The following is a 23086-nucleotide window of genomic DNA, read 5'->3' as shown; positions in this document are numbered from 1 at the left end:
AACATTGCCTTCATCTTGCATACATATCAATCATTTTTTTTGTTTGATTGTTTTGTTGTTGTTTCTCAATAGGAAATCTTATGACTTCCAGTAGCATAGTCCATCTGTATGCATTAATAGAAAGAATAAAAGGCATATTTATGCATAAAGTATAACGCATAATGCAATGATAATCAGCACATTACCCAGTGCAATCATGTATAACCATTTTATCCATTGTACTATTATGTCATGCCATGTATCCATTGTCCAATACCTGCTTCCAAATGATAAGAATACCTCTGCAATGTGCATGTAATTATATAAATTTGAGAAATGCTTTTCATTTGGGATATTATTTTTTAAAAATTATTTAATGCATTACATAATTACTTAAATGATTATTATACATCCTAATTATGCTAATTTACTACTAACAACAATAAATTGTTTCACTGCCTTAATCATTATAGTATTTGATCTTGAATGATTAAAAATAATTATCTTTTCATTAAGAAAATATATATAAAATTTTCTGAAGCATTTCCTTATAAGCTAACCATGTGTATAAACTATTATTGTAAATTCTCAATGCCTTTATAAAAATTCATATAATAGTATTGTTGACATTTTATGCAGTCTGCTTTTTCATATCATTGATATATTAAAATAAGAATAATTCATGTGCAACCTTTTGATCATCTTGCCCTTTTTGATAAAATAAAATAAATTTATAGCTCATAAATTTTTTTAAATGATGACAATATAATGAAAAAAACTTTAATATTCACATAGTTTATTTATGAAAAAAATTTTATTTGGAAAAATTTACTCCTACTTATTCAGTTTTTTAAATGTTAATTATATGAACAAATCCATATTCTAGAAATGAAGATTAAATGCTTTTCCGTTTCCGAAAGCCATAAAAAATCGCCAAACAGTTGATGATTTTTTTGTTTGCAATTTGGCAAAAATAATTTAACTGTCGCCAATGACCCTCGGACTATAATGGTACTTTTCCGTTTTGGAGGGCTGTAAAAAACTGTTGGCATTTTTTGGGGGGTGATTTGGCGAAAATAATTTAATTGTCGCTTACGACCCTCGGAAACAGAAAAGTACCGAATATTGTTACTATACGAGTTACATTATGAGAAAATAACACATCTGTATCCTGTTTCAAATTTTTTAATACTGTTTGTGTTTTGCCTCAGCTCAGCCTGATTGCTCTCTTCATCCTCTGTTTTGGGATCCTTTACAAAAGCTCATCAACTGTGCTCACACTACTGCATGCATCCATCCAGCTTGGATTTGCGATGGTCAGAATGATTGCTGGGATATGTCAGATGAAAAAGATTGTGAAACGAGTAAGCTTGATTTAATTGTTAGAGCACCTCTATTTATTAATATCTCTATTATCAAACTGGTTATCTTTTTGTGCACTTTTATTTAATCTGAATTGTTTATAAAAGTGGCAATTTCATGACTGATTTTGTCTCCTTTTTCTTACTCTTTCTAGATTTTCAAAATTTTGTACATTTTTGCAGAACTTGATTATCAGTTAAAATATTTCAATTTGCTTTCATATGGAATGCCTCACTTGGTAGCAAATTAAAAAAAAAATCCAATGTTTTGTTTTTGTTTTTTTAAATATGTAATGATGAATTAGAAATTAAAGTTTAGAAAGAAGAAAATAATTTACATGGGCAAATTTTATCCTTTAGTAAATTAAAAAAACATATAATCCAAAAACTTTTTTTAAATTTATTGTGTTGTGATTTATAAAAGTGTAATGCAATTAAAATACATTCTCATTTGATTATTTGATAATTAGATTGATTTTATAGATTTGATTATTTTAGATATATTATACAAATAACTGAACTGTTATAGTAGATGTTTAGAGATAATGCTGGAGATCAACACTCCAACGGGAGAATAGTCTCAAATACTACTCTCATGTTTGCATTTCTGCTTTTGTATCTCCTGTGTTTGGGCATCAAGAGAACTCGTATCTTGGCTTCTAATTCTTCTAATGCCATATTTGGGCTTATTTTGTTGCCAAGACTGCACTTCATTACCTTGACATCTGCTAGAATTGTCTAAAATTATCTTTATTGTCAAGAGACTAACCATGCAAGGGAGCCATATTACAATATTTATGAATTGTATTTGAGCATATAATAAAATTGATGAATTAATTACAGCAAAACTTCATTCTAAATTTATATGCATCTTAATTGTTATTTTGTGCATGTGTGTGTAAATAGTGTTCTAAATATATATATATATATATATATATTTTCATTTATTGCAGAGACACCAGAAACTTCTTGTCCTTCTAATTCCTTCCGTTGTGAAGGTGGAGAATTATGTATTCCAGAAACATGGAGGTGTGACAGAGATGATGATTGTAATGATGGCGCTAATGGGACTGTCAGTTCTGATGAAAGAGATTGTAGTATGTTCTTTATCAGAATTTTTAAAAATTTTGCTTACCATGTAAAAAAAGCGTTTTTACTTTTTTTTTTATTATTTTATCTTATCTTTTAGTTTTTCAGATGTTATGACTGTGTAGTAAAACAAGTTCAATGTTCAAAATTAATTCAGAAATAAATGCAAGATTTTGAATATTTAGAATTAGAGTACCTTAACATGAATTTAAAGTAGTGTATAGTTTCTTTATGAATAATATAGAATGAAATATTTACTTTATTATGTAAAAGGGTCATGTAATTTTTCTTTTATCATGATACCCAAGAATAGCATGTTAATCTAAATTTTTTGAATTAATCTGAAATGTTTTTCTCTCTTTCTTTTTAACTAGAATATGGTTGCCATTCTGACCAGTTTCAATGTGATAATCAGGATTGTATTCCTGCTGTGTGGAGATGTGATGGTCATCCTGACTGTTTAGATAAATCAGATGAAACACATCAATGCAGTAAGTTTTTATCTGATCTGACTTCTCCTTTAACAAATCAGTAATGATGGTTTCCTTAAAAGGTTAATAATTTATGTTCCTCATAATTTTAGTAGTAAATGTTGCAAATAACATTTTCAAGGATAGTATAAAAAATTTAAACAGTTCCTTTTTTTTTTTTTTTTGTATCAAATAGCAACCTGAAATGTTTTATTTTTATGCTGTTTTCAGAAATATTATTATTATCTTTTAATCAAGATCATTCAATAAATTGAATGGCTTAAGAAATGGGGATTTCTCAATGAGAATATATAATTATTGAAATCTAAAATTGATTTCTTCTTCATATAGTAAGTTAGTATTACACAAAAATTCATTAAGCATAATTTTTCTTCTGCATTGTCCATGAAAGTTCTAATGTCTTAACAAATTTCTTTTCCAAAATGGACTGTAGTGCAAACCAACCCATCTCTCTTAGCAGTTTGATTTTAGAGAATTTAATTTAATATTTTGGTTCAATGATCAGCTTGTATACCATTAATTGTAAAAAGAGCTGAATTTCATAAACTGAAGGAACCAAGAAAAAGAAATCGTTTTAATGCATTGATATGCCAATATAAGATGTAGTAAAAGCATTTTCTTCTTTGATTTTATCATTTTGAAATGAGGCTTGGGCAGACTGATCCTTTTACCTACCCCACTGAAAATCTTCTTAATGATTGTTGGGCCATAAAACCTTGAATTAAATCAAACAGCCCTTCTTTTTTATAAACTTAAAATAAACTTTAGAAAATTTTTCAGCAAGTTGATTTTTGATTACAGGTACCCGACAATGTGAAAACCACGAATTCCGCTGCAATAATACAGGGCAGTGCATTCCTCTTAATTGGCTGTGTGATGGAGAAAATGATTGTGGAGACAAAGAGGCTTCTGATGAGCATCCGGAGAGAGGTTGTGGTTAGTATCTTTTCTGGTATAAATGAGCATTGCATCACAAATATAAATAAGAGTTTCATTTGTATGTTTCAAATATTATAACTGTGTGTCAAATTCAATCTACCCTGTCAGCATTGAGGTTTTTTTTTTTTTTTTTTCATTCCAAAATTTTAAAATGCAGTAAAGTTTTGAAATTCCAGCAGTTTTGCAATTGAAGTTGAAGCTTTGAAGAGAATGATACTAAATTCATGTAGTGTAATGTTTTCATAAAAAGGGGCTGATTTAAGCTTTTTTAAAATGGATATTGAATAGAATTAAATAATTTTATTAAAGATTGTTTATAAAATGTTTAATTAGGTTTTATTTCATTCATAGTGGAAAATATTTGCAAACCCAATGAGTTTCAGTGTCTCAATTTTGTTTGTATTGGTAAAAACTTTTATTGTGATGGTGACAATGACTGTGGGGATAACTCTGATGAACCATCTCTGTGCCGTAAGTATTTGATTTTATATTATCACTTGCACTAATATTTTAATGTAATTTTCTTTGTATAACTTCTGCTCTTTTTTTTTCATTGAATTCTAGCCAATCGTGTGTGCAAAGATGATGAATTTGAATGTGCCAATAAACGATGTGTTCTGAAGACTTTGGTCTGTAATAAAGAAAACAACTGTGGAGATGACAGTGATGAAGATATAGAAATATGTAGTAAGTGATTTTGATGTAAAGAGTTTTTACATTTTTTAAAATTCTTATTTTGCATTAGTTGATTGTTGATTCAACTGTAATTTACTATCTTTTTAGGCAATAGTACTAATATAACTACATGCTCTGAGCATGAATTCAAATGTGGAAATGATAACTGTGTATCTATGGAAGTCTTATGTGATGGTGAAAATAATTGTGGGGATTATTCAGATGAAAATAAATGCAGTAAGTTGTAGTTTTCTTACATTTTGCAATTTTTTTTTCAGATTACTATTAAATTACATATTTTAAAGTTACTATCATATATAAAATTATTTTACTAAAAATATACTATGACTATTTAATTTTATTATTATTATTAAATAATAATAATAATAATAAATTATTATTTATTATTATTAATTTACTATTTAAATTTACTGATTTTCTATTATTACTAAAAATATAAGATTATTTTATATTCAAGCTTTGAATAAAATCATAGTTAAAAATTTATTGCTTGGAGAATTCTAATGTGTTTCTCTTAACATTTATTTGTTACTTCGAAAATTAATAGATATAAAACAGAGTAACTATCCACATTAAATGGTAAAGTATAACAAATTGTTATTCCTTTCAGATATAAAGTATTTGTATATTTTAAAAATTGTAATTTCCTTTCAGATATAAATGAATGTGAATCAGAATTCACTTGTGCTCATAATTGTATTGATTTGGCTATTGGATACATGTGTGTTTGTCATGCAGGATATAGACCAGTGAATAATGGTCAAATATGTGAAGGTGAGTGGAATTTTTTAATGATTTTATTTAATTTGAGCTATCCCAAGCTTGTAAAATTGGAATTTTTAATTGATTTTGCACTCATATCTGGATGTGTTAGTTTTTAAAGCTGAAACACTTGTGTATTCTCAGTGATAAGACACATTTTTTTATTTTTTGGAATTTAATGACCTATTAAATATTTGATTTAATATGGATTTGGATACCATACTAATGATGCCAGGTGGTATTGAATTTCAAAAAGAATTTGTTTTAAGAGCCCATATAATTAAAAAAGATTAAAGAATTTTAAAAGTTGATTAGTTCAATATACTAATAAAAGATTTTTAAACTTTTGTATTAAGTTTATTTTATAGAATTTTAAAAAGTTAATATAAATTAGTTGCTTTGATTTTGTACATAAATTATGTTTTGAAGTTAAAGAAATATTTTGCAAATTAATGCTTGTATATTAATTATTTTCTTTTGTGCCTAAAAAGCATTTTTTGCATGACTATTTTCTTTTTTTTTTTATTATTATATATACTTGTAATTATATTTAAATTTATTTCAATGCATAAAGAAGCTGAAAAGTTTTTCAGTTGAAATCTTCTGTTCAGTTATCTTTGCTATATTTAAACACTCAAAATACACAAATAACTTCCTTTTTTAAACTCTTGTATTTCTTTCTCTTCAATCATAGCTGTTTATATTTATTCTCATTTATCAAAATTTCCTTGAATTCACCAAAATAGTCACCACTACGAATATGAAGTAAAAAGAAATTAAATGAGGAATAACATGTAAATATGCCAGCATTGTTCTCTTGGCAAAATGACATGTTTCTAAAGGAATATATTAAATTTTGAATTCATAAGCTTTGTAAATCTCTAATAATACTGTCATATTTATTAAATTTATTTAATTAATCACTAAGTGGTTTTTTCTTTTAGTACATAAATTGTAATTATTTTTATCTCATGCTATACATATAATGTAAAAAAATGTATAAAAGTTATGTAAAATTCTAAATGCACAAAAGTTATTAAATTTTGTGGCCATCATGCTCTTTATTATAAAATGTCTTTCAGACATTGACGAATGTGCTGAAGAGCATCCTTGCAGTCAACATTGCCGGAACACTCAAGGTTCTTACAAATGTTTTTGTGAAGTTGGCTATCTTTCTACAGATGGTGGAATTACTTGCAAAGCAAATAGTTGTGAGTTAGACATTTATATATTTTATTACATATGTTTTCTTTTTAAATATTTTGATGCTGCTTAACCAATTATTAGTTTTAAGAGTTATATCTTTAAAATTTTTGTTTGTGTTTAGAAATCCTTTGTCTTATTTGGGTTTATTTTTTGTTTAGCTGTGAAACCAATGTTGATTTTCTCTAATCGGTACTATATTCGACAAATTGATTTGCATGGACATGATACAGAGCTCTTGGCACGCAATTTAACTAATTCAGTTGCACTTGATTTTGATTGGATGGAAAACTGCCTTTACTGGTCTGATGTTACAGCTCTTGGAAGTAGTATTAAAAGGATGTGCTTGAGCACTCCAGGCCATCAGGTGACTTATTCATTTCCATATTTAAATGCTAATAATGAATAAATCAAGAATATTAAAAGCAAAAGCTTGTATAAAAATATAAATTTCACATAAAATGTCGCATAAATGTTACATAAAAATATAAAATATCACATTTTCAAAAACTTTTCATACAGATTTTAATGATTATAGAACAATTGCATATAACTACAAATCAAATGCAATATTATTCTAGCACAAATGATGAAGCAATTAGTGATCATTGCTTATTCTGAAATCATGTAATAAAAGAATGAAACAAAACTTGTTATAAACTGTTGTTATCAATATCAGCATATGATTTACTCTGTTGATGAAGTGATCTGCATACATATGATTTCATAGGAAAGAAAAAAAACACTAAATATGAAAAAAATCAAATGACTATGGCACCTAATCATTTGAATCACATCTATTTATAGACTTCCTTTAGCATTTCAGTTATGTCACAATATATTGTTTAGTGATATGTACTTATCTAGCTGTGTTTTAAAACTCCATAAATTTTATGTCAATTATTTTGAAATACCCTGCATATGTATTGTGGATTCATAAGTATTATGGACATGCAACAAAAATTTACAGTAGCTGATGAAACTGAACTAAATTGTGCATAAGTTTTTTGGGGATATCAATATTTTCACTTAGTTTATACAAATAATTGTTACAGATTTCTTTTTATAATGTCCAATTAGTTAATCCAGTTATGGCCAGTCTTTGATCTGAAAGCTGAGGCATTAATTAGAACTGATTGTTAATTAAGGCAAATTATTTCAGTGTAGCTGTATTCTTGTAAATGGAAAAAAGAAGCGTTTTAATGGTCATTAAACAGAATACATATAAAAATTTTATACTAAATGTATTTATAATAGATTACTATATACATGATAACATTTTATACATAATTCACCTCTTCTATATTAAAGTGGGTTTCAATTATTTATTTATTTAATTATTATTTTTAATTTGTGTGGGTTGTAGTATTATAAAAACTATTGGCATAGTATTTTAGATTTAAATCGATTTGAATTGTTTTTTGAAACTCTAGTCTAATGTTAATTACTTGAATTTCATAGCTATTACATGCTGGCTCTGTCCAAAGTCCTGATGGTCTTGCTGTGGATTGGATTGGACGTAACTTGTACTGGTGTGATAAAGGCAAAGATACAATTGAGGTCTCTACTCTGGATGGCAGATTCAGAAAAGTCCTCATCAGAAAAGGATTACAAGAACCTAGAGCTATTGTCTTAGATCCTTTCCGAGGGTAAGGTCGATGCTTCTTCTTATGATATTCCTCAGTTAAGAAATTTTGTAATTTAGAATTTATTTCAAATGCACTTAAGTGAGATATGAATAATTCTGTTTATTTTATTCATTTTGTTTCAATTTAATTGTTTTTCTTCATATAAGATTATTATTTTATTTATTTATTTTGAGATCAGCCTTATTCTGAGTATCTTTTTTATATAAACATTGCATATTAAGTAAATACAGATTAATAGTACAAAATTTTTTTACATGAGATGTACATCTTGTAACTGCTAATAAATTTCATTAAAAAAATGTTTTATAATTTAAAAGTAATTTACACTTGGTATGTGTCTAATTACTAATGATTTAATTCGTATACAAAAAACTTATTTATGACATAAAATAAATTATTTAATACTTATATATTTAAATGCTTTTTTTAATTGAACTTTAATTTAGTTTATATATATAGAGAGAGAAAAAAATTTCGGGTTATGCGAGCATTGAGCTCTCTAATGATATATCTTATTCTTCATGATATTATCGAAGGAGTTAATCATTATTTGTCAGTAAGATTTATTTGTAAGAGCTATTCCAGTAGAAGATGTAAACCTAAGAAAAAAGCAGGGTGAAGAAACATTGTGATTGTCTTTTGAACTTATATAGCTTTAGAATGGAATTTTGTTGAGAAAGCATTTTTGGTTTTAGCACTTGTTAGATTCACTATGGAAAAATAAAAACCTGTGTAGTTCAGTTCAATTTTAATGATTATGGAATAATAATTTTTAAAAATGTGGATAAATAAAATTATTTGTAATATAAATCAAAAGTTCATATGTAATAATTATCTTTAATTATATTAAGAAAGGACTTGAAAGTAACACATTAAGTTTGAAATGTAATTAATAGTCTTAGAATCTCTAGTCATTTTTAGAAGCATTTTTAGGTTGTAAGAAATCTGTTTACAAGTTTTGGATAAGATAAAAAATGAATTTTATTTGCATTATAACAATTAACTGCTACTTTGAAATATTATATTTTTAAATATGTTTCTTATTGCAGATATATGTATTGGACTGATTGGGGAGATAAAGCATACATTGGGAAGGCAGGAATGGATGGCACACAATTCACCAAATTGATCAATGAATCTTTGGGATGGCCGAATGCCCTCACCATAGATTATGTGACCAGGGAAATCTTTTGGGCTGATGCCAAAGAAGACTACATTGCTGTGGCTGACCTTGATGGACTTAACAGGAGAACTGTCATCAAGAAAGGTTAGAGATATTAAGTCATTTTGAATTTTTCTCAGCTTATTAATGCTTTTAACATAGAGTAGATTTCTTTTATAAAATGTTCTAAATATTCTTTGCACTTGATATTCTAATTGTGAGTTTAGTCTTAAAACTCAAGTTCAAATCAATTCAGGAAAAAAAAAACTTATATAAACACCACCAATGAATATACATACACTAAGAGAGGCTGTTTATGTTAACTTTTTCTTTTCACATATTATTCCTCTTCTCTACATCTCTTATATAATGAACAGTGTTGCATCATTAACTTCAAAGCAGTTTAAAGTGATGAAAATCCAACTCTTGATTTAAGTTCAGAAAATTTTTTTTGAATCTGATATTTAAGTTTCCCAACAGTATTTTTATTATGGATTTATATTCTGCATATTAGAGAACAGTTCATACATTCTCTTAAAGTGACATCATTTTTCTGCTAGTCAGTTTTATTTGCAGCATTTAAAAATTGTTACCAAAATCTAAGAATTTAGCAGCCAGTGTTTCCTAATATTGCTGATATATTACTAATAAATTTTCCTTAATTGAGTATTCAAATTTGAAACATTTGATATGGGCACCTATATATTTTGTTTTTTATCTTTATTACGTTGAATTTTGTACGTTGTTTTTATTTGAATGAATTATTAATTTTTGCTAACAGATTTTAGTTAAACTTACTTTTATCTGGGTTTTTTTTTTCAGGTCAATTTGATGCAGTTCATCACATTTTTGCTCTGACAGTCTTTGAAGACCAGTTGTACTGGACTGATTGGGTCACAAAAAGTATTGAACGATGTCACAAATATCACTGTGTGAATTATACTACTATTGCCACAACAACTCATCGACCAATGGACATCCAAGTCTTCCATCCTTTCCGTCAAACACCATGTATGTTAACCAAATTTTTACTGTTGTGTACATTGACATTGAATTATCATAAATATACAAAAATATAAATGGAGTTTCTATGGTGTTAAAAAATACTGTTATTTCATTATATTTTTTTATTTTCTTTTTGTAAACTTCTTTAATTTTTATTTTTACTTTACATCTATAATTCTCCTATAATTTTAATAGAATTATAAATTTTCTCTTAAATACTTATATTAATACAGTTCCCTAATAATGTACTCATTTTTATAACTATCACACACACAATTAATAATATATATTAGTACTTTATTATTCATGAACAGTTATTAATTTATTGCTGGGATTTGACTTAAAATATCTAAGCTGTTTCAGTGACACTGAATCTAATTTTTGATTAATTTCTTTTCATGGATACACCTGAAACAAAATGTTTATCACTAAAGACAAGTTACATTCTATTAGATCTGTGTAGTCACTATGCATCTCCCAAATACCCTTTCATATGCTTAGAAATATTTATAATTCCATCAGTCAGCCTGATCTGCATTGTGCAGATCAGCAGTCAACATTTTTTATTATATTTATAACTGTCAAAATTCTGCATTTGTTTTAATTAATTTGAGTTATGAGACTTTGATGTGTGTTATTGATTTTTATTGTAATGATTATTCAAAGTATGCTTTTGTACACATTCATTTTTATATTCTATTATCACAAATTATCTTTTATCCAATGTAAAATGCACAATATATAGTTCATATATATGTTACCAGCAAAGTATGAAACACTGGCATTCTGTAGAATGCACAGGCATTGTATACAATGTTAGATATTCTTAGGCAAAGTATGAAATGTGAGAATTATTACATACTTTCCCTAGGCTTTGTATATATAATAAATTTCTTTTTTCTTGATTGATTTTAGAACATATTTTATTTTCAATAGCATTTTCAGTTTTGAAACAAAAGGTGTGCAAAATATTCATCTCATCATTTTTTCTAACATGACCACAAAAGGTTTGAATTTTTTGAGGATGCCTTTTACATGCAAGTGCATCATTCATTTCCTTTAAACATCACACCAGGTATCAGAAACGGAAATCTCAAATGATTTGGAGGAGATGTACTTCATACTTTACTGGTTTCTCATTTGGCATTCTATAGAATGCCTAGGAAATGTGTGAAATATGAATTGTTTCATGCATTGTTGGCTAGTTTTAGGCATTCAATAGAATGCCGGATTTCATACTTTGCCACTAAAATATACATGTCTCAATATGAACTACTAAATTTTTGATACTTCTATAATTATTTTCCTTATTTATTATTCTTTGTAGTGAAGACCTCGAATCCCTGCACCAGTGCTGGTTGTACCACCTTGTGTCTTCTGAAACCAGGTGGTGGTGCATTATGTGCTTGTCCAGAGAACTATGTCTTAGAAGATGATAACAAATCTTGTCGTAATAATTGCACAAGGTCTGTATTTCTTTGCTTATAGTAATTGGAGTGTGTTCTCTCAGTTATTAAATTATTTTTGCATTCATTCAATTATATTATTTCATATAGAAACAAACTTATATTACTTCAATTAAAAAGAAAGAATTTTTACAACTTAATTAAATATTAATCACTTTTAAGAAAAAAAAGAAAAAAATTGTAATTAAAAGAATCAATACTAGTGAATTTCTTTCTTATATTATGTTTTCATTGTGCTGTTTATGTTTAATGAATTATTAAATGTATGCATTGTTGTTAGATATTTTATTGAATGCCCAAAAGTTTGTTGTGATAAAATTGTTTATATTTCATAGAGTAATTGAGTATGTTTTGTAATCAAGTGCCAATTTTGGCAAACCTTTAAAAACATTTTATACTTGCTTTAAGGAGGGGGGGGGGATTGTGTGATCTAATACTTCACTGGAGTGATATTGGAAAATATTAACCTCCCTTTTTGAGACAAAATTCTTATTTTTTGTATTTAAAAATCATTAAATGATTTTTTTCTTTGCTAATTATTTCTCTAATCAATTATATCAAATTGAATTAAAACTTTATCAAAGCAATTTTGATTATTTCTTGCAAAGATGTTAGCTTGTCTCACCTCAGCTGTCAATGTTTGTGCATTGTACTAATTTTTCACAACAAAATTGATTATTCAAACTATAAGTAATAAACATGAAAAATCTTCCAATTAGTATTATACTTTTCAAATAAATTTTATTTCTGAAAATACATCGCAACTATTCCAAAAAAATTATCAATGGTAAAAATTAGTTTATTATATTTAAAAATTAAATATACTATTTTTACAGGGTGTCATATTAGTGCTGTATTTTCAACTATATATTTTGTTTAATTGTTTATTCATTTCTAGCTGTTATTGAAGTGAGATAAAATGAAACCATTTGTTTTTATTGGATTTGATTTCAGCTCGCAGTTTGTGTGCACAGCCACTTATAAGTGTATCCCCAGCTGGTGGTACTGTGATACTCAGGATGATTGTGGGGATCGCTCAGATGAACCTGATGACTGCCCATCATTCCATTGCAGTCCTGGTCAGTTCCAATGTGCTAACAATAACTGTATTCAACCTAACCAGATATGTGATAGAGTCAGTCAGTGTAGAGACATGTCTGATGAAAAAGACTGTGGTAAGTACCTTGTGAACTTAGCTAAAAAGAAGATGAAGTAGATTATTCTATTTATATTAACTTGTTAAAATTCAGTGCCCGTGGTTTTGTTCCTACTCTTTGTAATGATTATTCTTAGTATTAGTGGAAATATTTATTTTAACTTAGCAAGTATCTTAAAATTTCCAGTATTTACTGATATAGTTAACTTGATTATAATGCAAATTTTGAGTGTAGCTCATATACATATCTTGCTTGATTTAAATAAATTAACAAAGGTACGCTGAAAGTTGTCAGTACCAGAACTAGAGGGGAAAATAGCCCTAATGATAAGAGCAATGTCTAAATAGATTTTCATATATAACAGTGGCATATGATATAAATACTTTCAGACTTGGCCTTTTGTATATTACATGATATTAGTGAATGCTTAGCTTTCATTCATGCAATGCATTTATCAGCAAGAAAAGGCTCATATTGTACAACTATTAACTTTCTGTTGATGTGTACGTGTTGTTTAACATCAACAGTATATTGCTATCTTCATCAATTGTAATATTGCTTTTGTGCTCAGTGAATACTCATAGAAAAGAGAGTGTCTTATAGATATTAAATTGGATGTCAGATTAGTGACCCTCCCCCAGCTTTAGGATCAAATTTAGTGACTTTAACAACAAAAATGAAAGTTCTTGAAAGTGCAGGAATTAAAGGGATATCTCTAACATGGAATCGAGATTTGGCAAGTCTTTTAGAGTTTTAGATATTTTGTTAACAAATCTATATCAATGAGAAACTAAAGAAAGGAAGGTCAGCTGTATGTTCTTTCTCTTTGGAGTGTGATTGTGGAATGAACTGCATTCTGAGCAGTATTGTATTGTACTGTTACCCAATTAACAATTCACTGTTTGCCTGTATGCTGTTAATTTCTACAAATACTTCATGTACTCATAGTGTGTTTTATTACCTGTCTTCCATGTTTTGTGGATTAAAATATTGTTATTCATTATTGAGCTTATTGCATTTCTCACTGGATGGATTTTAAATAACAATATCAATTCATTCTCCGTCCAATTGACATAGATCTTTCTTTTGGCATTAGATCACACTCTACGTAGATTCTTCCATGAAGTGCCATGCTTTTTTACCAGTGATGTTAGTTTCCTGGAGTGATATTAGTTAAGCATGACTCTTTTATAAATAGGATATTCCGAAACACAAATTCTTAATCATTATGCCTTCTCATCTAAATATTCATGGAAATCCTTTATAATGTAATAAGTAATCAAATAGTGATTCATTCATAGAGTCTGTATTATCTGCATCTTTTATTTATTTATCTTAACATATGTCAACTTTTTTTTTGAAGATTTTATTAATCTTTTGTTATCAAAGATAAAAATGCTGTTAAACATATAAAAAAAATGAAATTTGATTTTGTGAACCTATTGATATTCCATGAAATCTGAACAGAAGTTGCAAGAGTATTTAGAATCTTTTCATGATGTAGCTTGTAGCTCAAGATCCTATGAATGCTCATGGCATAAGAAAGAAAACAAATTCTGTCTCTGTTATGACTACTGAACTCACATTTCTTCCCCATTTAACCTGAGAAACCAAGAATTTATTCTTCAGACATTTTCTGCTTATTATATGCTGCATATATTTTTTCTTCTTTGTTATAAATAAATTATTAATTCACCTTAGTAATTTCTCAGAAATAAAAATTAACATAATTATTATCTGTATTATCTTTATTTTTAATAGACAAACATACATGCTTGCTGAGCCAGTTCAAATGCCCTAGGAATGGAACGACCCAAGCCTACTGCATCAGCCTTGCCAGTTATTGTGATGGAACTGTTGACTGTGTAGGAGGCGAAGACGAAATCAATTGCAGTGAGTATTTTCATTTAAAAACTGCAGTTTATTTTTGCTGAAAAAATTGCTTTTTTCGTTTTTAATTCTTGTGTGCAATGGATTTTTTTTATATTCATTTATGGTTATAAAAACTATATCTATTAAAATTAACTGCACAGTAAATAAAGTTTCCATCAGAAAAAAAAAAAGAAAGAAAGAAAAATATCTTTTCAGTTTTTCTAGATTTGAGTAAAAAGAAGGAATTATTGATTAGATATTTAAATAAAGTAAATTTACTAGTATACTTGTAATATAAATTATAGAATTTCATTAAATTTAGGTATTATTTTATTTTTATTGAATAATCATCTGAGGATTATTAAGTTTACAGTTATATATTGAAGTCTTATCTATTATTATTATTATTATTGATTAAATAGTTCTAATGTTTTCTCTGGTGATGGAAAATGTTTTCACTGAGGGAAGGGGGGCTATCATATAAAAAGATTATTTATTTAAATTTTTTAGTAAGGTTTTTTCGAATATTTTATAATGTCATATGAGTTTAAAGAATCTTTTAATTTAGTTTTTGATTTATCAAAAGTAGTTTTAAAAAGAGAACTTTATATATATAATAATTATTGCTTCCTATATTTTGTGCCATTAAATTATAAAATAACTAAAAGATTTTTATGATCTTTTTTGTTTGACTTTAAAGTGAATTAATTAATGCTTTTTTGCACATTTTCTTAAAAAACAAAGATTATAGTAAACAGGTAATGGCCTAATTACAGAATCTCAACTTCAGGATCAAAGCATTGCAATCTTAGCATCCTATATAACAAAATAGTATGATAGGTAGAAATTTGATACAAGTTAAACCCATTGTGAATATAATGCTCATTGTTTCTAATTTTTTCCTAATATTTGGTGTAAATGTTTACATTTGGGTTCATTTTCATTATGTGACTGTGATTCAAAATTATGAGATGTGTTCCTAAATAATCTTCTTAAACCTTCAAAATGTGACATTAATCTAACTCAAAATAAAGTAAAATATTCTTCAGAAATCCTATTCCTTTTAAAAATGTTTAGTTTGCCCACTTTAAAATATCATTTCTTAAAACTGAAGATAATAGTATTGAACGAATTGGTTTCTTAGATTAAAGGTTCCCTGTTTGTGGCACTTGTATTTTAAAGAACATGCAGCTGAACAGTTGAGAATATGAAAAAAGTATTGTTAGTTCAAATTACAGATTCAGTTCAATTTACAGATTTAAATGAAGAAAATTTATATGATTTTATTTCCCCTATGGCTTAAGTTTGCTTACTAAGTACTGAGGCAATTGAATTTATTTTAAATTCATCCAACAAAATATTTTTTTTTTCAAGAAAAATATTTATCCTTTTCCAAAAAAGAAAAAGTGACCCCTAGCTTTTGGCAATTCTTTTTCATAGTCTTATTTTTTTAAAAGAAAAATAATAATAATTTTTTTGTAGCTGTGAAAGAAGAATACAAAAATATCAGTGTTAAATAAAAATATTTAATACTGTTTAAAAAACACAGAACTTGTGAAAGGAGCATTCTCGTGTTATGCAAATATCACAGCAAGCGTGTTGCAACTCCATAAAGCAAATTCAAGGATAATATAATGCTGCTTTCTGTTTAGATAGTTTATTATGTTGAATAATTATTAGCTTCCATTTTAAATGGATGCAAAATTATTTCAGTACTGTGTTTGTTTTGACATTTTAATTATGCCATTATAAAATTAAAATGAGAATAAAACCAAAAATAGATAAATTTTACATATGTTGTGATGTTGAATCAAGTCTTAATGTAACCTAAGGTCTGAACAGTATTAATAAGAACTTCTTTGTGCTGAGGGATGGTGGTGGACATATGAAAATAGGGAGTAATCAAAAATAAAAAGAATTATCAAGGTGTGTGAAAAAAATTGTGTAGAATTGTAAAATTTACCAAAGAATCCTTTTACTCCTCTAGAGAATAGATATTGTTCAGTATCTACTGTTTGTCACTGATGAACTATTTATTTTCAGCTCCTCGCACTTGCATGCCCAACCAGTTCCACTGTTCTAACTCCAAATGCATTCCTGCTGTGTGGCAGTGTGATGGAGATGATGACTGTGGAGATAATTCTGATGAACCAGAAAGTTGTGGTAAGAATATATTGTATTTTGAATGGGCATGTGCAGCCAATAATCTAAAAAAAGTTTTGTGTAATAAAAGCACAGTATAGTATAAAATAATACTGTATAGTATTGTAGGACATATACATCTTCAAAAAATTTCATCAGCAGGGCAATAAGTATAAATTTTAAAATGTATTGAAATTGAATTTATTTCTATGTATCATTTTACAAAATTGTTTTTATGAATTCTCGGCATTTAAATAAAATATTAGGGAAATTAGTTTATTTAAAGTTGGTCAAGTTCTGGCGATTACTTATTTTATAATTCTTTTTTTTTTCATTACTATCATTTGAAAAATTATTATAATCATCAATATATTTTGATGCAACACTGACTATTTTTAAGCATTCAAATATTAGATTAAAATTAGAAAATATAAGAATTTCAATAAACTGTTCAGCTATTCTTTAAATATGAATTTTCCTTACCAGTATACTTATGGGAAAGATCTTCTGAGTCATAAAAAGAATGATTATAAATAATGTTTTACATTCTGTTGCATGTAATTAATCTCATGGTATTTTATTCTGAAAAGTAATGAATCTGCATTTCACAAATCTTGAAATTCCACATTTTAGGTTTAAATAATCTGGAATTTTCCTATTACATATAGATCTCAATCTTCCCATTTTATTATTTTTTGTGATATTGTTTTTTTTTTTTTTTGTAATATTCAAAGCAAATCTCAATGAATTTTTTTCATTTCAAGCTGAAAGGGAATGCCCAGCCAATTATTTCCGTTGCAACTCTGGTCGCTGCATACCTTTCTCTTGGAAGTGTGATGGTGACAATGATTGCAATGATAAAGAAGATGAACCAGATTGGTGTGATGACACAACCACCTGCCACCCTTCTTATTTCAAGTGCAACAATAATCGATGTATTCCAGAACGGTGGCGGTGTGACTATGATGATGATTGTGGAGATCTATCAGACGAAGAAAACTGTGGCAAGTATTCTTTTTCCCTTTCAAAATATAATAAATATATAAGATGTCTGAACTGAAAATATATATATTTTTTTAACTTATAATTAATGGTGAGAAGAATTTGTAACATAACACTATTTGACATTTTTTTCTGCTTAGAGCTTCATTAAACAAGTATCTACTAGCAAAAACTTTGCACTTTATTTGAGTTGAAACAATGTGTCCCTATAGTAAATTTGATAATTCCTCAAATATTATAGCTAGCTATTATTATTAAGCTAGGAATTCATTATAATTTAGACAAAATACTCTTGTGGTATTGTTCAAATTAAATTACAGGAACTTAAAAAAATTTTTTATAAGGAGCCCCTATTTAACCCTAACTATCTTAATATGTATGTATTGTTACAGAAAATTTTTCAAAAATGCATAAAATCAGTGAGTTTATTGAAGTTGATAAATAGGTGAAATAGATCAACAGACTTAATAACAAAAAATTATATTTATTCAATACAGAAATATGAACACACAAACAACAAAACGCAGCCTAGGCATACACAGGAACAGCTTTTAAAAAAACATCCATAAACCTCCATAGAAGATCAAGTATTTTCTTATAGTTTCATACCTTATTTAATGAAACTTTGTTATTGGAAGTATTATGTCTATGTGCAATATTCAAGAAAATAAGCATTAATTTTCACCTTTTGGGGCACCATTATCTTATGCAAGTCTGAATTGCCTTATTTCTAGCCATATAACCATATCTATTACTTTGGAATTAATTAAAATTTCTTTGAACGGGGCTCTGCCTACAAATTAGGAGTATGATAAAAATGTGACTGTAAAACTGACAATAATGATGTATAAATCAAGATCAGATTATTGTGAATAAGGAAAGTCAGATTTTTATCAGAAGCTAATGAATTAATTAACTTTCTAGAAGTTCATGGGTTACTTAATTGTTGAATTTAACATTTTTTTTTAACATAACATGTGTTTCTCTCTAAAAAAAAGCTATTATTTTTAGAAATTTTTTTAACTCACATAATTTGAATTTCATGTGTAGTGACTACTGTTTTCTTTTTTATAACAACAGCATATTTGAATTTACATTTGTGGCTTATGCGATTTCTTTTAGTAATTTTCTGTAAGAGTACTTTTAAAATTTTTCCCTATTTAACTCTCTTTAGTTACAGGAATATTTCATTACATTTTTTTTTTTTTTTTGTTATCCAAAAACTTTGGCATTTCATGTATAAAAATTATAAATAGGCTTGATATATTAAGCAGCTACTTTAAGATACTTTAATGATGATAAATTTAAGAAATTTAGTTTTATATTTATTTATAAAAAAATTTTAAGATATTTCCATATTAGATTTTCTGAAATATTTTTGCTAATCTTAAAGAAAGTTAGTTTTTATTATATTAAAAGAATTAGTCAAAGGTGTTTTCCCATAATGCATTTGAAACTTTGAAATTCATATATGGGACCTGTAGTTTCTGATCTTTAAAATTCTACATTATATTTTGTTCTTTTTTGTTATTGTTATGAAATTTGCAGATAATAATAATTTCCGCAGACTTTATTTACAAAGTGAAAAAAAAATCCACTGAATTTTAGATACAATGAAAATGAAACAAATTGTGTCATAAGCTTTGTGTTTATAAGCAAGCCAAAATGGAATGATTATTTTTAATAGACTATAAAATTCTCTGTAGTCTTAGAAGACCTAATAATCTACAAATACATTAGATACTTCTAAAGCAAAATTCATTAAAATAAAAAATAGTAGTTTATCCATTCCCATAAGAAAAGCTTTAATTCTACGCAATGTTATATATAAATCATTAATTTATACATTGAGTAACCTCAGAATGATTAATATGCTCATCAATTAATTATATTTTTATTAACAGTTCTGCGAAATTGTTCTGAAAGTGAATTTCGATGTGACAATGGTAAATGCATTAGTTCTTCTTGGCGCTGTAATGGAGAAGCCAATTGTGATGATGAAAGTGATGAAGCAAATTGCAGTAAGTGCAATATTTATCAATTGCTCATATTTATATATATAAAATTATCAAATATACGTTTTTATCACTTTTAATGTTTAAGCTGTTAAAATATTATGCGAAACAGTAATTAATATTAAGCTATATTTTAAATTAGTTACCATTGTTGCTGAGCTTGTTTGTTAGGAATATTGTTTCTTAATCTCTGCTAATAATAAAGAAGATTGTGTGTTTCACAGGCTTGCAAAACAAATAAGCTTTGTGTTTATAAGCAAGCTTCACTCAACAAATTGGACCAGTTGATCTGGGCTGTCAAGTTTTAATACAAATGAATGCTGGAGTATGTGAATGTGCACATCAGAATGATTTATTAAACTTTATTTAATTTAAAATGAAGTGCATTAATTACTGAAAATATCTTTGTACAAGAATATTCTTATAACATTTTTAACTTCCAAAAAGTTTTCTTTTTAAAAACACCATTTTAGTTTTTCAGCACTTCGTTCTATTGAAAATGTTAGTTATTACAGTGAAGTTATCTTTATTCAATCAAATAGTTAATTTTGTGACTTTTCATCCATTTTTAAAAGCTAAATAGGAATTTTTTTATACACATTTCATATGAAGAATAAGAATATTAAAACTTTATTATTTTAATTAACTGCTTCTATTATATTTTTTGTATACATGAACTTTCTTAATGGAAGCAAGGACTCCCATGTCATCACTGTGCAATTGAAAACAAATATCTTGATAAGCTTTATTCTAATTACTTTTTTCTCAATACTGTAACTTAATTTCTTTATTCCTTATATAAAATGTGCCAATAAGAGGCTTTTTTTTTTTTTTTTTTTTTACTCTCTGTAATGAAGAAAAAAAATCACATGATAAAATATTTGATGAAATAATAAAATTGATTTGAATTCCATGGCAATTATGAAATATATTATTCAAAATTACGCAAAAAAGTATTTTTAAAAACTTGTCTTAATTCTAGATGGGGGAAATTTGAACTTTTTTGAGTGTTATTAAAAGAAAAAAAGCATTTCATTCTTCTTTTTTTTTTTCCCCTTAATTTTAAGATTTTGTAAAAATTATTTATTTTCAGAAATTACTGTGGAAAACAACCAAAATCTTATTTTCCTTTAATTATAATTTAGATTTCAAAAGAATCTTTCTGAACAGCACATTTCTGCCCTCCAAAGTACATTTATACCAAATTTAGTAACTCTTAAGTAAAATAGATTTGGTTTGTTGAACACCGAGGCATATAGATACACATCATCATTTTCCTTTATTATTAGTAGAGATTAAAATCAATTAACTCGTTTCTTTAATTATATTTTTATTGTTGCTGCCTTTCCATTTTAATTTCTTTATTATTGTTTTTTCATTGCAAAATTTGATGGAGACCATTATTTGGTAGATAAGATGAATAAAATAGGATGAATGTGGATGGGATAAAATAGAATGAATAGGATGTGTGGAATAGGATGAATAGGAATAGGAAATACTGCATTTGATTTTTGTTTAGTTATAGTATTTTCTGCTCATGTTGTATTCATTTAACTTGTTATGTTATATTATTCTTATTTCAGCAATAACATGCAAAGCCAATGAATTCTTATGCAAATCCACTAACTTCTGCATTATGCAAGCCTGGCATTGTGATGGAGATACTGATTGTGCTGATGGTTCAGATGAAGAAGGATGTGGTAATACTTCTTACTCAGTTTTTAAATTTGTTTCTGTTGTTCCATAAATTAAATGAACGTTTCAAGCAAAAATGGCTTGGAAACTAATCTTTTATTAAGGAAAGCATAAGCCATTTTTTAGGTAAAGTTACAACTGTTTTAATTCGTGTAATTTCTGATGCAATGCTTAATTATTTTATGTATGACTTATATGTTACTCATATGTTTATTGCTTACTTATATGTTTATTGCTTCATATTTTGAATTTGAAATTATTCCAGATAATGTTGTTGCTGGTCTAACTTGTCAGAGGGGTCAGTTTACTTGCCAAAATGGAGCAGATTGTATATCACCTGTTTGGCTGTGTGATGGTGATAAAGACTGCAGTGATGGTTCTGATGAAGATCCTGTTCTTTGCAGTAAGTTCATTTTTTTGCTTTATACATTCTTTAAGTTTTTAAAGTTTTTCTTTAAAAAATTTTTTATAATTTTATGAATGATGAAAATTAAATGTTAAATTATTTCTGAAATTCTTTTAATATATGCTTACTTGTTACTGATACATTCGATGTATTTTATATATGACAAGCAACATTTTGTGAAAATTTGGAATATTTGCTATACACACAAATATTAGACCTCTAAGTATGTTCTCCAATTACAGTTGTTGTTTATCTCGAATATATGTCTATGAATGTTACAATTCTAATTATTGAATTTTTTAAATGTATAAAACTTAATGTGAAAATTTTTAATTTTTGTAACAATATGAGGATAGATGTTTTTTGTGTTTGGTATTTTTCGCTGTGAGAGTATTCAGTTTTCTTTTGTAATATATAAATTTTTATATTATTTTTTCATATAAGCTATAATTTTACTTGTATTTTTTATATGTAATTGTAATTGTATTTTTTATATGTATAAATCTGATTTATTTAAATCAGTATACGATATTCAATACTGGCCAAAATTTTAATGAATTGTTGCCTCTTTGTAGTTTATTGTGTTTTTGTTGCATTATCTTATTAAAATTATTAAATTGGTAGTTTTTTAGATTGAAAACTTAATTTGCCTGTCAGTTCAATAATTTAAAAATACATTGCATATTTCTGGAAAAATTCCGGATTTTAGCTTTTTCAGAATCGAACTTATTGTTTTCAAGAATGATTAATTCAGCTCTTTTGCTCTAAGCCTGTATAATGTCTGTTTAAATTTTATCCTATTTGATATGGCAATTTCAATGAAATTTCAGGAGCACTTGCTTGTCCACCCGGGAGGTTCCGTTGTAAGAATTATGTATGCATTCCACAGGACAAAGTTTGTGATGGCAAAGATGATTGCAGTGACAAATCAGATGAACAGTTATCTCTTTGTAAGGATATAATTTTCCTTGATTAAATCTTTTTGATACACTTTT

General features: G+C 27.0%; 1 protein-coding gene across 5 annotated transcripts in view; it reads left to right on the top strand.

Annotated features, from left to right (window-relative positions):
• The window catches only part of LOC129972445 (low-density lipoprotein receptor-related protein 1-like), a 199773-nt gene that overhangs the window by 132326 nt on the left and 44361 nt on the right, over positions 1-23086 (top strand). For 4 of the 5 annotated variants that reach the window (XM_056086584.1, XM_056086587.1, XM_056086585.1 and 1 more), the window contains exons 51-72: positions 1191-1343; positions 2294-2437; positions 2804-2920; positions 3722-3856; positions 4193-4330; positions 4424-4546; positions 4643-4771; positions 5210-5329; positions 6400-6528; positions 6682-6887; positions 7982-8169; positions 9219-9436; positions 10154-10342; positions 11664-11802; positions 12757-12977; positions 14721-14852; positions 16875-16994; positions 17738-17977; positions 19880-19996; positions 21574-21690; positions 21951-22088; positions 22922-23041. In XM_056086584.1, coding sequence (XP_055942559.1) covers positions 1191-1343; positions 2294-2437; positions 2804-2920; positions 3722-3856; positions 4193-4330; positions 4424-4546; positions 4643-4771; positions 5210-5329; positions 6400-6528; positions 6682-6887; positions 7982-8169; positions 9219-9436; positions 10154-10342; positions 11664-11802; positions 12757-12977; positions 14721-14852; positions 16875-16994; positions 17738-17977; positions 19880-19996; positions 21574-21690; positions 21951-22088; positions 22922-23041 — 3333 coding nt within the window. The remainder of the gene's footprint in view (positions 1-1190; positions 1344-2293; positions 2438-2803; positions 2921-3721; positions 3857-4192; positions 4331-4423; positions 4547-4642; positions 4772-5209; positions 5330-6399; positions 6529-6681; positions 6888-7981; positions 8170-9218; positions 9437-10153; positions 10343-11663; positions 11803-12756; positions 12978-14720; positions 14853-16874; positions 16995-17737; positions 17978-19879; positions 19997-21573; positions 21691-21950; positions 22089-22921; positions 23042-23086) is intronic. The other variant, XM_056086586.1, reaches the window with a different exon arrangement.

This window comes from Argiope bruennichi, chromosome 6, assembly GCF_947563725.1.
Source record: "Argiope bruennichi chromosome 6, qqArgBrue1.1, whole genome shotgun sequence".
NCBI classification, from domain to species: domain Eukaryota; kingdom Metazoa; phylum Arthropoda; class Arachnida; order Araneae; family Araneidae; genus Argiope; species Argiope bruennichi.
This window is presented reverse-complemented; position numbering and strand designations above follow the sequence as displayed.